The following is a 17,014-nucleotide window of genomic DNA, read 5'->3' on the forward strand; positions in this document are numbered from 1 at the left end:
GCTCTTTTGGTGATGAGGAGACCTAAGAATGGTCAAGTGACTAAGAAGCTGAAGCAACATAGAAGACAAGACTACTGGAAGAAAATGAATGTACTGGGTAGTATTACCTACACAGATAATGAAACCATTGAGACTATTACTGGAGAAGTGCTTAAGAGACTGCCAGTGAGCTAAGCGCTAAAATTGCCAAGAGGGATTCGAATGAAAGACTAAAAGGTTAGCAGACTACAAGGAGGAGGGAAAGTGGGTAATATACTCTAACAGTATCTGCCTCTCTGCTGGTAGTTTTCAAGCTACAACAGTCTGAAAGCAAAAACAATTTAATCTTCTCATCCATCTGTTCCTTTCTGTCTCCCTGCAACTCCTACAACCAGTATATTTCTGTTAGAGCTCATTAATGTATCCTGCAAGTCTCTTATCTTTCCCACCATGATTTCCATGATTTTTTTTTTTGCTTTGAGATACTTTGTGTTTATCTTCCAGACTATCTATTAAAATTTCCAGTGATTATCCTCCTCTACAGTCAACTACTTAACTAAGAAAATATACTTCAGAGCTTCAGAAAGTTTTTACATGTTACACCAGACTCTTTAGTGTACTATTTTCTGTTCAGATTATCACCGTTCCTTCCAAGCTCCTGTATTTCGCTATATGTATCCTTTTCTCATTCTTACTAAACCTTCTCTCTGGTCACTTGACCCACTTAGACGTGTGGTTGCTTCTATGTCAGCTCAGCTAACACTTAGGTTTAGTTGTTGGAGTAACCTAAAGAGAGGCAGTACCATAAGAAGAAGGTAAACAGGTTTCTCCTCCTGAGGGCTATAAGTATAAAAGAAAACAAACCACCCATCTGACCTTTCCCTAGCTTCCCTGGTGGGTCAGAGGTTAAAGCGTCTGCCTGCAATGCAGGAGACCTGGGTTCTATCCCTGGGTTGGGAAGATCCCCTGGAGGAGGAAATGGCAACCCACTCCAGGATTCTTGCCTGGAGAATCCCATGTGCTGAGGAGCCTGGTGGGCTACAGTCCATGGGGTCGCAAAGAGTCGGACATGACTGAGCAACTTCACGTTCACAGATCTCTCATAACCAACTCCTCCTAAAATCTGTCATTTCATGACCCTTGCCTGAGAACTCTCTGTAGCTAGTCTCCAGATGCTTGCCCAGCCCCTGAGGAAGGAAATCTCACACCAAGTTTCTCTACAAGTGGCCAAAGAGTCCAAGGCCTCACATGCACCCATAGGTCTATAGGACCCAAAAGATAATTGATTTGGGACAGGAAGAGAAACTGGAGTTGGTTGTGGGAGATAAAGGAGTCACACTTAGATATCATTTTCTCTGAATTCTTTGATCCTTTCCTGAATACTTAATTTTGTATCCTACTTTCTGTCACTTACATTTAAAATGAAGACTTACATAGATCATTAAAATTTTCTAGAAATCTCATTTTCAATGGTCACATGGTCTTTCCTACCATTATGTGTTAATACTAAGAATTTCTCTGGATTTTTTTAACAATAAATTTTACGATTCAGAACCTTTTAAGGTTCTGATACGGCGAATTATTTTCCAAAATGGCTGTATTAATCTATACTCCCACTAGCAGTATATAGTAGTTTCTGCTCCATTATCCATTGATAATGCATACTGAGAGCTAGATAAGATACATAGATAAGACAAATAAATAGATGTCTAAATATATACACACTTTTTTAATCCCTCTGCAAATTTAGTATGTGAAAATGCTGCTTTTAACTTTCATTTTTTTCTGAGCATAAATTTTCTTATAACATTATATTACAGATAAGATACAAAATGTCATTAAAATCTACCAGCAGCCAACATGTAGAGACTACATTGTAAATATCTCGGTTTTTCCCTACTGTCTGCCAGAGTTAGAAGAAATGAAATTGGAATTGTAAAATTAACATTTTTATTCTAAGAATAAGCCAAAGGATGTGTTGGAAAATGCACTCTCAGATACTATACAGAATAAATGAATCTGATACTTTATATAACTCTAAAAGCTTGACTTTAAGTACGAATTAAATCATGGTTAGATTATAAATTTTAAAAATTCCTTTCCCATAAAAAATATGCACACATGCATATATGTGTGTATACACATACATATGTGTATGCCATAGGGAAATGACTAACATTAATGAAAGATTAATCCAAGACTATTTCTTTCACATACACTTCCATTCTCCTAAAATCATGGTTGACTAGAAACTACATGAGTACCAAATTATTGAAAGAAACTTATTTTTTTGAAACTCTGTTGTTTTATACAAATAAATTCTGCTTTCATATAGGGGGAGAAAGGAATTCTTTCACATTTATTCCCATTGAGAAGAAAGCAAATAAAACAATCTTCTAACTCAGAAAGATTTTCTTACACAAACTAGTTTATAACACTACCTGTCTAATAAAGGACATTTTATTACTTTAAATTTTCTAAGAGAAAATCACATCTATGGTGAAAGTTTTGAAGAACATACTGTTTAGATTCAAAACACTCACCTTTGATGTTGGAGAGATAAAATAAAGAGCTTTCATTTGTCTGACAGGTTCTCGATTTTTATAAATATTCTCCACAACTAACAAAAAAAAGTCCAAAATATAAACAAAAGAATTACATTTGACTTGGAGTCTGTTTTCACATTACAAATTATGATATTTAGTATCTGTCTTTAAAAGTCTATTATGAAGAGCAAATTTAAATAAATGAGTTAAACAATGAAGAGTTTTGGATGATAATATGATTATGAATATTAGAAGATACTGATACTTTACCCAAAATGTAAGAAAAATTAAAATCTCATTAACACATTCCTGCCTGGTGGAAGACAGCAACTGTGGCAGTGTTATTTTTCATAACCCTACACTACAGCTGATTTAAATTTGCAATTGCCTCACTTCTAGGTAATAAAGAGAAGCTTAAAAAGTCAGTATTACACACTTGGAAATATGCACAAAAGTTGATTTTATGACATTAATCTTACTATCCACTTAAAAACAAAACATGAAAACCACAAACATCAGCCAAAATACTGAAGTAAACTTCCTGCATCAACATACAAAACTATAACAAATATATATAACAATAAAAAATTTGAAGAACAAACTCAACAAGGCAATTGACTTAGTCTTGGTTAGGGGTGCTTAATTATATGTCTCAGCGGAGGGGAAAAATCTTGACTTACAGAGGTTATTCTGAAGATTCACAAAGAAAAGAGTGTCCAAAATAATTATTATAGCTAGAGTTACTAAAAAAGTAAGACATAATCCCCTGAGAAACACAATTACTAACTAAAATTTATTAATACTTTAAACTCTCCCTATCATAATAAAAAAAAAAAGTTTTTCATGGTGAGTATTTGAAACACTTACCAGTTATACCCTCTGCTAGAAGATCTGTCATTTTGCAACATGATGCCAAAAGCTTAGTGGTAAATTCATCTAGAAGCAATATCTTAAAATGAATATAAATTAAGCAACAGTATAAGCATTTGACTGCCAAGAATTCACAAAAGACAGAATTTAGTGCATTAAATATACTCAAATTCATAACCTTTTTTATAACATAAAATTAAAATATCAGGAGAGCAAGCAAAATTATCTCAACTCATTTAACTTTCATGACTCAGAAATTTATTTCCTCAATATATGATCATATAATATTATACATAAGCAATATTTTCACTTTGAAGCAGACTTTGTTCACTTCAAATATATCTTATGTTGAACATCAAATTTTCTTAAAATCATAAAATGCTGCTTGTGGTGGAGTAATTGTTCTAGGCACTGTTCTAAGCACTTTACATGAATTAATTCATTTAAGATTTATAACTACTCTATGAGGTACTACCATCTCTGTTTTACAGATAAAGAAACAGAGGCATGGAGACATCAAGTAATTTGCTCAAGAAGCCACAACTAATAGGAGGTAAAGCTGAGATTTGAAGGCAAACACTATGCTTCTAACTCTGTACTTTTATACAAGTATAATAAGTAAAAAATATGTACAAGCCCTCAATAAAGGTTTCTAGTGTTATGCAAATTCTATGTGAATATGTAAATTCTACCTTCCATTCGCCTTCTTTCTTGCAGTCATCAAACACTGTTGCTTTTATCTCTGCAAAGAAAAAGAGAACTACTTAGGAATCTTAATAAATTGTTAGAACTACTCAAGATGGCTGGGAAATATCACTTGGAATTGCTCAGCTTCATAATTGCTCAGCTTTTCATATACACAAGTAAAAATCAGTTCTCTTTAGTACTTAACCTATACGGTACATTTAAACCGTAATATATTTTAACTTTTTGAGACTAAAAATATTATTAAAAAGGCTAATGTAATTATTGTCCTTTACAGCATCGGACTTTAGTTTCACCCCCAGACACATCCACAGTTGAGTGTTGTTTCCACTTTGGCCTAGCCACTTCATTCTTTCTGGTGTATGAGGGCTCAGGCACTCAGTTGTGTCTGATTCTTTGAGACCCCATGGACTATAGCCCACAAGGTTCTTCTGTCCATGGGATTTTCCTGGCAAGAATACTAGAGTGTGTTGCCATTTCTTCCTCCAGCAGAGCATGTTTTGTCAGAACTCTCACCACGACCTGCCCATCTCAGGTGGCTTTGCACAGCATGGCTCATAGCTTCACTGAGTTATCCAAGCCCCTTCACCAAGACAAGGCTGTGATTCATGAAGGCAATACGTGAACCGAGAACTTCCAGATGTTCAAGCTGGGTTTCAAAGAGGCAGAGGAACAAGAGATCAAATTGTCTATGTTTACTGAATCATGGAGAAAAGGAGTTCCAGGAAAACATTCAATTCTGTTTCATCCACTACGATAAAACCTTTGTGTGGATCATGACAAATGGAAAAATTCTTAGAGATGGGACTACCAGACCACCTGACTTGCCTCCTGAGAAATCTGTATGTGAGTCAAGAAGCAACAGTTACAATCGGACACAGAACAACTGGTTGAAAACTGGGAAAGGCGCAGGACAAAACTGTATACTATGATCCTGCTTATTTAACTTATATGCAGAGTACATCATGCGAAATGCCAGGCTGGATGAATCACAAGATGGAACTAAGATTGCTGGGAGAAGTATTAACAACCTCAGATATAGAGATGATACCACTCCAATGGCAGAGAGTGAAGAGGAACTAAAGAGCGTCTTGATGAGGGTCAAATAGGAGAATGAAATAGCCGACTTAAAACTCAACATTCAAAAAACTAAGATCAGGGCATCCAGTCCCATCACTTCATGGCAAACAGAAAGGGGAAAATGGAAGCAAGGACATATTTTCTTTTCTTGGGCTCCAAAATCATTGTGGACAGTGACCACAGCCATGAAATGAAAAGACACTCCTTGGAAGGAAAGCTACGATAAACTGAGAAAGCGTATTACAAAGCAAAGATATCACTTTGCCAACAAAGGTCCATACAGTCAAAGCTATGGTTTTTCCAGTATTGGATGTGAGAGTTGGACCATAAAGAAGGCTGAGTGCCAAAGAACTGATGCTTCTGAACTGTGGTGCTAAAGAAGAATCTTGAGAGTCCCTTGGACTGCAAGGAGATCAAACCAGTTAGTCATAAAGGAAATCAACTATGAATATTCATTGTAAGTACTGCTGTTGAAGCTCCAATATTTTGGCCACCTGATGTGGAAAGCAAACTCACTGGAAAAGAGCCTGATGCAGAGAAAGACTGAAGGCAAAATGAGAAGGGGGCAGCAGAGGAAGTGATGGTTAGACAGTATCACTGATACAACGGACAAGAATTTGAGCAAACTGTGGGAGTCAGCAGAGGACAAAGGAGCCTGGAGTGCTGCAGTCCATGAGGTTGCAAAGAGTCAGACACAACTTGGCAAGTAAACAACAATATTTAATTTAAACACATCTGGAAAAAATTTCTGAAAGTATTATTTGACTTGGTTTCCCAACTCTACTTAAATCCTAAGTAAACAAGATGAAAACAAAAAACCTGCAGGAAAATCCCTAACCAGCTCATTACTAAATTACATCTGACAAATGAAACCAGGTAAGTAAGATTCTTCCTGATTTACTTCATTACAATTTAAAAAAATGTGTTACAGCATTCAGTTCAGTCACTCAGTTGTGCCGGACTCTGTGACTCCATGGACTACAGCACGCCAGGCTTCCCTGTCCATCACCAACTCCTGGAGCTTGCTCAAATTCATGTCCATTGAGTCAGTGATGGCATCCAACCATCTCATCCTCTGTCGTTCCCTTCTCCTCCTGCCTTCAATCTTTTCCAGCATCACGGTCGTTTCCAAAGAATCAGTTCTTCACATCAGGGGGCCAAAGTATTGGAGTTTCAGCTTTGGCATCAGTCCTTCCAGTAAATATTCAGGACTGATCTCCTTTAGGATGGACTGGTTTGACCTCCTTGCAGTCCAAGGGACTCTCAAGAGTCTTCTCCAACACCACAGTACAAAAGCATCAATTTTTCGGTGCTCAGCTTTCTTTATAGTCCAACTCTGACATCCATACATGGCTACTGGATTAACCACAGCTTTGACTAGATGGACTTTTGTCAGCAAAGTAATGTCTCTGCTTTTTAATATACTGTCTAGGTTGGTCATAGCTTTTCTTTCAAGGAGCAACTGTCCTTTAATTTCATGGCTGCAGTCACTGTCTGCAGTGATTTTGGAGCCCAAGAAAATAGTCAGTCACTGTTTCCATTGTTTCCCCATCTATTTGCCATGAAGTGATGGGACCAGATGCCATGATCTTCACTTTCTGAATGCTGAGTTTTAAGCCAGCTTTTTCACTCTCCTCTTTCACCTTTATCAAGAAGCTCTTTAGTTCCTCTTCACTTTCTGCCATAAGGGTGGTGTCATCGGCATATCTGAGTTTATTGCCTTCTCCGCTTCTAATCACTAGGCAGTATCAATTGTTCTTCTTGGTGATTGCCACCATCTCAGACGGTAAAGCGTCTGCCTGCAATGTGGGAGACCTGGGTTCGATCCCTGGGTTGGGAAGATCCCTTGGAGAAGGAAATGGCAACCCACTCCAGTACTCTTGCCTGGAAAATCCCATGGACTGAGGAGCCTGGTGGGCTACAGTCCATGGGATCACAAAGAGTTGGACACGACTGAGGGACTTCACTTTCACTTTCACCATCACTACCAATGCCCTGATTCTTACTCTCTCTCACAGAATTACTACAATAATCTCCTATCTGGATTTCCTGCTCCCTACCTCTAACCCCTTTACCTTCCCCAGTACGTTGTCCACACTGCAGTCAAGAGTCCTCTTCCTGAAGCACAGCCCTGTCACTTCAATACCCACTTCAAAATTCTCTCAAATTCTGTTACCTCAGAATAAAATCTAGATTCTACTATTCAACATCCTCCATCAACTGGCCTTCACCCAATCTCTAAATTAATCTTCCACCAGTCCAAATGCTACCCAATTAATGACCTACTAATACCAATTACCCTAACTTTTCTCTTTCTGTTTCTTCTACATATGAAGTGAAATATATTTTAAATTTTAACACAAAAGAGGGTGTGAAAATACTGATGGAAAAAATGAAAGGAGAACTAACGAAGTAGTGTATGGCATCAGCAATGCCAAATGTGTATTCAGAAGGGTTCTGGGGTTAACACTTCATAGAGGTGGTAGTTACATGAATAAAAATTTAACCAGCTATACATTTAACAACAGTACACTTTACACCACCATTATACTTAGTGAAAACTTTGGGAACAAAAAATGACTTCCTTTCAGCATTTTTCTAGTAAGTCCCCAAAATGCTGACAGCTGCTGTTGGAGGAGGAAAACAAACTTTTCATCTTTAATGGCTTCCCATTGCTAGAGCATTTTAAAACAATTTAGCTCCAACCTACCTTTTATAGCCTTTTCCCCCCTATTCCTTGCAATAAATATTCTGTACTCAAAGAAAAGAAATTATTCCCTCTTCCATAAACAATCACATACTTTGATGCCTTTGGGTCCTAGTTCAGATTTTCCTGTCTGGCAAAAACCTACTACCTTTCAATGTTACCTTCTATTTAGAGTCTTCCCTAATGCAGTTCCAGAGAGGAAAAAATTTTTTTCCTTCTCTTTTTCTGTGAAACTTCTTCATGCTGCTAATATAGTACTTAGTATGTGTATACCTGTCTCCTCCCACTGAACTGTAAATTCCAGGAGGTCAAGGAATATGAATACAGAAGGGGGAAATGTGCGAACAGTGACAGGTTTTATTTTCTTGGGTTTCAAAATTACTGAGGACAGTGACTGCAGCCATGAAATTAAAAGATGCTTACGCCTTGGAAGGAAAGCTATGACAAAACTAGACAGTGTATTTAAAAACAGAGATGTCACTTTGCCAACAAAGGTCCATATAGTCAAAACTAGGGCTTTTCCATTAGTCATGCAGGAATGTGAGAGGTGGACTACAAAGAAGGCTGAGCATTGAAGAATTGATGCTTTTGAACTGTGGTGCTGGAGAAGATGCTTGAGAGTCCCCTGGACTGCAAGGAGATCAAACCAATCAATCCTAACGGAAATCAACCCTGAATACTCATAGGAAGGACTGATGCTGAAGCTAAAGCTCCAATACTTTGGCCACCTGATGCAAAGGCTAGAAAAGACCCTGATGCTGGGAAAGACTCAATGAAAAAGGAGAAGAGGATGGCACAGGATGAGATGGTGGGATAGCATGAATGGACATGAATGGACTCAGTGGACATGAATCTGAGCAAATGCCAGGAGACAGGGAAGGAACGACAGGGAAGCCTGTGCTGCAGTCCATGGAGTCTCAAAGAGTCAGACACGACTTACTGACTGAACAACAAAAGGAATATATACCTAGAACAGTGGGTGGCACAGGTTACTCAATAAAAATTGGTTTAAATGAATACATGATTCTGCAAATATCCAAAAAGGAAAAAATTGTGTTACAAGATAAAGAAGTAACCAGAATGAAAAAAGTCATAAAGATAACAGATTAAAACAGAAAAACAAAAAAATATTTTCTATATGCCTGTGTGTGTGTGTGTGTGTATGTACGTGTGTGCATGCATGCTCAACTGTGTCCGACTTTGTGACACCATAGACTGTAGCCCACCAGACTCCTCTGTCCATGAGATTTCCCAGGCAAGAATACTGGGTGATTGCCATTTCTTTCTCCAGGGGATTCTTCCTGATCCAGGGACTGAACCCAAGTCTCTTGCATCTCCTGCACTGGCAGGCAAATTCTCTACCATGAGCACCAGCTGGGAAGCCCTACATTTGGGGAAAATAAGTTCTCAAGGAATTTATAAAACAAACCTGACTGGTTGCCTCTGGGAAAGGAGTCTGGGCTCTGGGTAGGGATGAAGATTAATTTTATATTACAATCTTTTCTATTATCAAAATTTTTTGCCACATCAAGGTATTTAAGAATGATTAAAAATACTAATTACAAAGATTACAAAGGATGAAGAAAAAGTTATATCAATGTTAAGCATTTAAAAAAGGAAGCAACAAAATGACCAATAATAAAAAATATCTGAAGGTATATAAGGACTAGAAGAAAAATATGAAAAGCAAAAAGCTTTTAAGGTGTCAATTTTAATTTGTAAACAAATTACTTTGATCTGTAATTTTTTGAATTTCACTTTCTCCAACATTTCCTCTAAAATATACAAGGTAAATTATAGACATTAGACTATTGTTTATAATAGGCTGTACTGAATAAGGAAAAATAAAATACTGTAAGTGGCTTCAACTTGCTTTACTTAGTTATTGTATTTAGTTACTATTGTTCTGCTGTGTTTTTCAAATAAACTACATCAAATTTTTATTTAAAATCTTTTATCAGTGATAGCTTTGCTACCACTCCCCTACAGCAAAAAATGGCAAATGAGCAATACCAAGCACTAAAAATTTTTACTGATATTATGTAAAGGAATTAATTTTGTAAATAAATGCAGCCCTTTGCACTCGAAACATTAAATTTTTAAAAGGGGTTTTAATGTAGTCCCTAAAGGCTGATTCTTTCTCATGTTTTAGGTCTCAGCTCAAATGTTACCTACTCAGAGAAATAGGGCAAAGGCTAAGAGACTTTTGCCAAGAGAATGTAATGGTCATAACACCCTCTTCCAACAACAGCAACAGACAACTCTACACACAGATATCACCAGATGGTTAATATCTAAATCAGACTGACTATATTCTTTGCGGCCGAAGATGGAGAAGCTCTATACAGTCAGCAAAAACAAGACTGGGAGCTGACTGTAGCTCAGATCATGAACTCCTGCAAATTTCAGGACTTAAAAATTCAGACTTAAATTGAAGAAAGTAGGGTAAACCACTAGACCATCAAAAATGAAAGTGAAAGTGACAGTCGCTGAGTTGTGTCTGACTCTTTGCCACCCCATGGACTCCTCCATGGAATTCTCCAGGCCAGAATACTGGAGTGGGTAGCCTTTCCCTTCTCCAGAGGATCTTCCCAACCCAAGGATTGAACCCAGAACTGCATTGCAGGCAGATTCTTTACCAGCTGAGCCACAAGGGAAGCCCTCTAGACCATTCAGGTATGAACTATATTAAATCCCTTACAATTATACGGTGGAAGTGACAAATAGATTCAAGGGATCAGATCTGATAGAGCACTGGAAGAACTATGGACAGAGGTTTGCAACACTGTACAGGAGGTGATCAAAACCATACCCAAGAAAAAGAGATGCAAAAAGGCAGAACAGTTGTCTGAGGAGGCTTTGCAAAAAACCTGAAAAAAAGAGAAGTGAAAGGCAAAGGAGAAAAGGAAAGATATATCCATCTGAATGCAGAGTTCCAAAGAATAGCAAGAAGAAATTAGAAAGCCTTCCTAAGTGACCAATTCAAAGAAATAGAGGAAAACAACAGAATGGGAAAGACTAGAGATCTCTTCAAGAAAATTAGAGATACCAAGGGAACATTTCATGCAAAGACGGGTACAATAAAGGACAGAAATGGTATGGACCTAACAGAAGCAGAAGATATTAAGAAAAGAAGGCAAGAATACACAGAAAAACTATACAAAAAAGAGCTTAGTGACCCAGATAATCATGATGGTGTGATCACTCACCTAGAGCCAGAAATCCTGGAATGTGAAGCAAGCAGGCCTTAGGAAGCATCACTATGAACAAAGCTGGTGGAGGTAATGGAATTCCAGTTGGCCTATTTCAAATCCTAAAAGATGATGCTGTGAAAGTGCTGCACTCAATATGCCAGCAAATTTGGAAAACTCAGCAGTGGCCATGGAACTGGAAAAGGTCAGTTTTCATTCCAATCCCAAAGAAAAAAATGCCAAGGAATGTTCAAACTACCACACAACTATACTCACCTCACATGCTAGGAAAGTAACACTCAAAATTCTCCAAACTAGGCTTCAACTGTACGCAAACTGAGAACTTCCACCAGATGTTCAAGCTGGATTTAGAAAAGGCAGAGGAACCAGCTATCAAATTACCAACATCCACCAGATCATAAGAAAAAGCAAGAGAGTTTCAGAAAAACATCTACTTCTGCTTCATTGACTACGCTAAAGCCTTTGACTGTGTGGATCACAACAAATTGTGGAAAATTCTTAAACAGATGGGAATACCAGACCACCTGATCTGCCTCCTTAGAAATCTGTATGCAGATAAAGAGGCAACCGTTAAAAGCAGATATGGAACAACGGACTGGTTCCAAATTGAGAAAGGAATACGTCAAGGCTCTATATTGTCACCTTGCTTACTGAACTTCTATGCAGAGTATATCACATAAAATGCCAGTCTGGATGAAGCACAAGCTGGAATCAAGATTACAGGGAGAAATATCAATAACCTCAGAGACACAGATGACACCACCCTTATGGCCAAAAGTGAAGAGGAACTAAAAAGCCTCTTGATAAAGGTGAAAGAAGAGAGTGAAAAAGCTGGCTTAAAACTCAACATTCAAAAAAATAAAAAATAAAACTCAACATTTAAAAAACTAAGATCATGGCATCTGGTCCCATCACTTCATGGCAAATAGATGGGGAAACAATGGAAACAGTGACTGACTTTATTTTTAGGGGCTCTAAAATCACTGTGGACGGTGACTGCAACCATGAAATTAAGACGCTTGCTCCTTGGAAGAAAAGCTGTGGCCAACCAAGACCGCATATTAAAAAGCCAGAGACATTACTTTGCTGACAAAGGTCCATCTAGTCAAAGCTATGGTTTTTCCAGTAGTCATGTATGGATGTGAGAGTTGGACTACAAAGAAGGCTGAGCGCCGAAGAATTGATGCTTTTGTACTGTGGTGTTGGAGAAGACTCTTGAGAATCCCTTGGACTGCAAGGAGATCCAACCAGTCTATCCTAAAGGAAATCAGTCCTGAATATTCATTGGAAGGACTGATGCTGAAGCTGAAGCTCCAATACTTTGGCCACCTGATGTGAAGAACTGACTTGTTAGAAAAGACCCTGATGCTGGGAAAGACTGAAGGCAGGAGGAGAAGGAGACCACAGAGGATGAGATGGTTGGATGGCATCACTGACTTGATGGACATAAGTTTGAGCAAGCTCCAGAGTTGGTGATGGACAGGGAAGCCTGGTGTGCTGCAGTCCACAGGGTTGCAAAGAGCTGGACACGACTGAGTGTCTGAACTGAACAGAGAATCCTTTCCTGACCTACCTATCCAGAGCAGCCTCTTTCTATATATAGATATTAAGGACTGAAATAACCACGTTTATTCTTTGTTTACACACTTCTTTTCTATTATTCACCACTTGAATAGAAGATTTCAGGAAGACTGGGAACTTATCTCCTTTCTATTGCTGTATTCCCATAGGAATTCAATATTTACTGAATAAATTGGGGGGCATTACAGAACTGATCTGTTCACTTTTTTCCTGTTTACTTTTTAAAAATATTTATTTATTCAGCTTCATTGGGTCTCAGTTGTGGCACATGGGCTTAGTTGCTCCCCAGCATGCGGGATCTTAGTTCCGGGATTGAACTGCCATCCCTGGCATTATATGGCTGATTCTTAACCACTGGACACTAGGAAGGTACCCCCTTCCCACCCCATCCCCACCCAACATTTTACTTTTAACAAGCATTATTACCCATTACATTCTGCCAGGGACTATTTGGAATTTAAATCTCTATAAGACACAATAGTGGACCTACCTTCAAGAAGCTTATTAAGAGAGTCACATCAGGCACCATTTGCAAAGGATAAACCACACATGTTACAGAAATATGAGACACGGGATTAAAATGAGAAGCTGCTATGGAGGTAATTGCCCCATTTGTGCTGCGACTTGAAGGCTGGCTAAAACTTGGATAGTTGAAGAATAGGAGCAAGAGGAGTATTCGAGACAGAAGAACTGGCATCAAGATGTGGAGGCAGAAGATGTTGAGAAGAGTCAACAGGATGGACTAGCCAAACATCAATATTATATTAGGAAAAGTTGGTAACAAAGTAGGCTGGAGCACGTTATAAATCTTCAAATGCAGACTAAGTGTCTGAAAAGATCTTTAGGCACAAGTGTAGGGTATCTCTCTGCAGGTCTTTTTAAGCAGGAGATCAGCATGATCATAGCTCAATACTATTACAGGAAAACCAGTCTGGTCAGATGAACTGGAGTGAAAAAGAACAAGGCTTGGAGGCTCAGATAGGCTACTAAAACAGACGGGGCAAAAAATAAGGCTCTGAACTGTGGTTTAAACATTATAGAAAGTCATAGACAGGTCACACAGAAACTCTGCAGCCAAAAAGATCTGGGTTGGAATACTAAGTCTATACTTAACAGTTGTATAAGGTTTTCTTAAAAATGGCTTTATTATGATTTACGTATCATATAACTCATGCAAAGTATACAATTAAATGGCTTTCAGTATATTCAGAGTTGTATGCTTATTAGTGTAATCAATTTTAGAACATCTCATTACTTCAAAAAGAAACCCAGTTCCTAAGCCATAGTTCCCACATCTCCCCAGCCTCCCTAGACATAAGCAACCACAAATCTACTTTCTACTAATCTCTATATATTTGCCTATTCTGGACATTTAATATGATTGGAGTCATATGGTTCTTTATGCCTGGCTTTTCATTTGGCATAGTTTTTCCAAGGATCATCAATACTGTAGCATGTATCAGTACTTCCTTCTTCTTACTGCCCAATAATATTCCATTATATGGACATACCACATGTTATTAATCCATTCACCAGTTGATGGGCATTTGGGCTGTTCTGACTTTTTGCCTATTTAGAATAATGCTGCTATGATAATAGGTATATTAGCTTTAACATCTGTTAAAGAGATAATAATTCTTATTGTTTTAATGTTTGTAAAGAATAGTGCCTGGCACAGAGTAATGCTGAAAAAATATTAATTCCCTTCTTCCTACTTTGCAGGTAAATTGAAAGTTACTTATCTTTCTACCCTCATCAAACTGTACTACCCTGCTACTGCTACTGCTAAGTTGCTTCAGTCGTGTCCAACTCTGTGCGACCCCACAGACGGCAGCCCACCAGGCTCCCCCATCCCTGGGATTCTCCAGGCAAGAACACTGGAGTGGGTTGCCATTTCCTTCTCCGATGCATGAAAGTGAAAAGTGAAAGTGAAGCTGCTCAGTCATGCCTGACTTTTAGCCACCCCATGGACTGCAGCCTACCAGGCTCCTCCATCCATGGGGTTTTCCAGGCAAGAGTACTGGAGTGGGGTGCCACTGCCTTCTCCGATACCACCCTAAACCTAGCAAAACCTTTTCCCAGTCAAATATGATTCTTCTACCTCTGAAGAGATTTCTTCCTCTTTTCTTTCAGACTCCATCTTCTTGAATTCAGAGGCTCCCATTTCCCTTTCTCTACTCACTAAATGATGAGTGAATATTATCCTTTCAGTTATGTTCCTGTTTACACAGGACTTCCCTGGTGGCTCAGAAGGTAAGGCGTCTGTCTACAATGCGGGAGACCCGGGTTCAAGCCCTAGGTTGGGAAGATCCCCTGGAAAAGGAAATGGCAATCCACTCCAGTACTATTGCCCGGAAAATCCCTTGGACAAAGGAGCCTGGTAGGCTACAGTCTATGGGGTCGCAAAGAGTCAGACACAACTGAGCAAATTCACTTTCCTGTTTATACTACAATTCCAAAAACTATTTTTTTGAATCCTTATAACACTTTTCTTCCGTTCATCATGCCCTCTTCTTTATCTTACACTCCATGTTTATATCGTGGTGCTACCTCAAGTTAACAGCACAAGATGGAAATTTTGTATCTGTAAACACTCCCTCTTGCCTGGTTTCCATGCTATCAACACTAATGTTACTAACATTAACCTTTTTTTTCCTGATAAATGCTGATGTTAAAGACCATCTTAGAAATTATACAACACAATTCATTACCTATTTTCATATATATATATTTAAATACGATTTGATTTTAAAACATTACCAAATCTTAAAAGTGACCTATATAAATTTTGAAAAACAAAATGGTAACCTTATAATTGTAAGTAGCTCAGTTGTATCTGAATCTCTGGGACCCCATGGACTGTCCATGGAATTCTCCAGGCAAGAATACAGAAGTGGGTTGCCATTTCCTTCTCCAAACCTTATAATTATCCAATTTAAAAAAATCTGTTATAACTTTTCCCCCCTTTCTATTTATACACTTGTTTCTAGTACCTGATATGTTAAGGAATATGACAGCTACCGATTTGGAGTTTTAATTTTACACAAGAAACTCTGTAATCCCCAGAATTTTATTAACTCAGTCATTATTTCTGTTCCTTGCTCAACAAGCCAGAACCAGAAATACTAATGAGATGTTATACCCCTTTCCACTAGCGGGCCATAATTACTTTGAACCCAGCAAGGCCAAACAATGATGGTTCTTCCTGTCTGGCGGTTTCCTTCTCTCTCCAAGGTCGCAGACACAGGTTCGGAGTGATATTTACGAAAGTTGTGGACGACAAGGCAGAATGGCAGAGTATCAGTCACCAGTAAGTGGTGAAGCCCTAGATGAAAAAAGGAGTGGCTCCAAGAGTGTAAAGAAAGAGGTTAAGGTGCAACTTTACCCCGAGATACACTCATTCCCGCGGTCCCTTCTCAAGAACTCTTGAGAAAGTGGGTTCTTCTAGAAAGAAAGAAGGGTCTGTTTTTTTTAAAAGGACAGGCATCGTAAAGTACAGGTGTAAAACTCTCCCGGATGCTAAGACGAATGAGCAAAATACGCAGTCTTCGGAAACTCAAGTGTGGGGAGACGCGGGGGGACGGGATAAAGGAACACAGTGCTCAGATTGTCTCGGGTGGAGAGACATCGCCTACTGGTGGGACCCAGGCGGGGGCGCGGCCGAGATCCGCGCAGGGGCCCCGCGCGGAAAAACTGGGCTGGGGGGCCGCTCATCCAGGACGGGACTTCGCTGCCAGGGCCCAGCTGAGCAGAGCCCAGAGGGTGCCGGACGCCGGCATTCAGGCCTCGTCCTCCCGCTCCCCGCCCATCTCTGGCGCCGCCAGAACGAGGGCCGGGAAGGAAAGCAGGAAGAAATTCTAATAGGGACCTGGGAGCCAAAGCAACAAGTGCCCACCGCGGCTCTCCAAGATACTGCTGGTCTAGGGCAGGAAAGCAGGGCCTGGAGCCACGGCATGCTGGCCTTCCCTTTCTCAGCCTCTGCCCCACCACACTCACTCTGCCACACGACGCTCTTCAGCCCCCTTTCCGTCACCGGCGGCGCCATCTTCCCAAACGCTGTGGAGGAGCAGCCGCCGCCTCCCACTCGCAACCTACTTCAGCTGTGAGAGGGCGTTCCGGAGGACCCCGCCCTCCGCTGCGGGGACAGCCCCGCCCACACCCACGGGTCACGCCCACAAGCGACGTCACGAGCTTCTCATGGGATTCCCGCCCAACCCCGGACTGAGGCTGCGCAGTGTGGGTGAATTCTCCGTAGGCAATTGCGCGCCCCCTAGCGGGAGGCTCTCAGACAAATTTCGATGTCCTGGGATGTCAGAAAGTGAAACCGTACCAAC

General features: G+C 39.7%; 1 protein-coding gene across 2 annotated transcripts in view; it reads right to left on the bottom strand.

Annotated features, from left to right (window-relative positions):
* STXBP3 (syntaxin binding protein 3) overlaps positions 1 to 16,725 on the bottom strand; it is a 47,189-nt gene extending 30,464 nt beyond the window's left edge. The window contains exons 1-4 of one of the 2 annotated variants that reach the window (XM_052637401.1): positions 16,677 to 16,725; positions 4,088 to 4,137; positions 3,393 to 3,474; positions 2,523 to 2,599 (exon numbers count right to left, since the gene is read on the bottom strand). In XM_052637401.1, coding sequence (XP_052493361.1) covers positions 2,523 to 2,599; positions 3,393 to 3,474; positions 4,088 to 4,137; positions 16,677 to 16,725 — 258 coding nt within the window. The remainder of the gene's footprint in view (positions 1 to 2,522; positions 2,600 to 3,392; positions 3,475 to 4,087; positions 4,138 to 16,676) is intronic. The other variant, XM_052637402.1, reaches the window with a different exon arrangement.
* Positions 16,726 to 17,014: the final 289 nt, after the last annotated feature.

Source organism: Budorcas taxicolor, chromosome 3 (assembly GCF_023091745.1).
Source record: "Budorcas taxicolor isolate Tak-1 chromosome 3, Takin1.1, whole genome shotgun sequence".
Lineage (NCBI taxonomy): Eukaryota > Metazoa > Chordata > Mammalia > Artiodactyla > Bovidae > Budorcas > Budorcas taxicolor.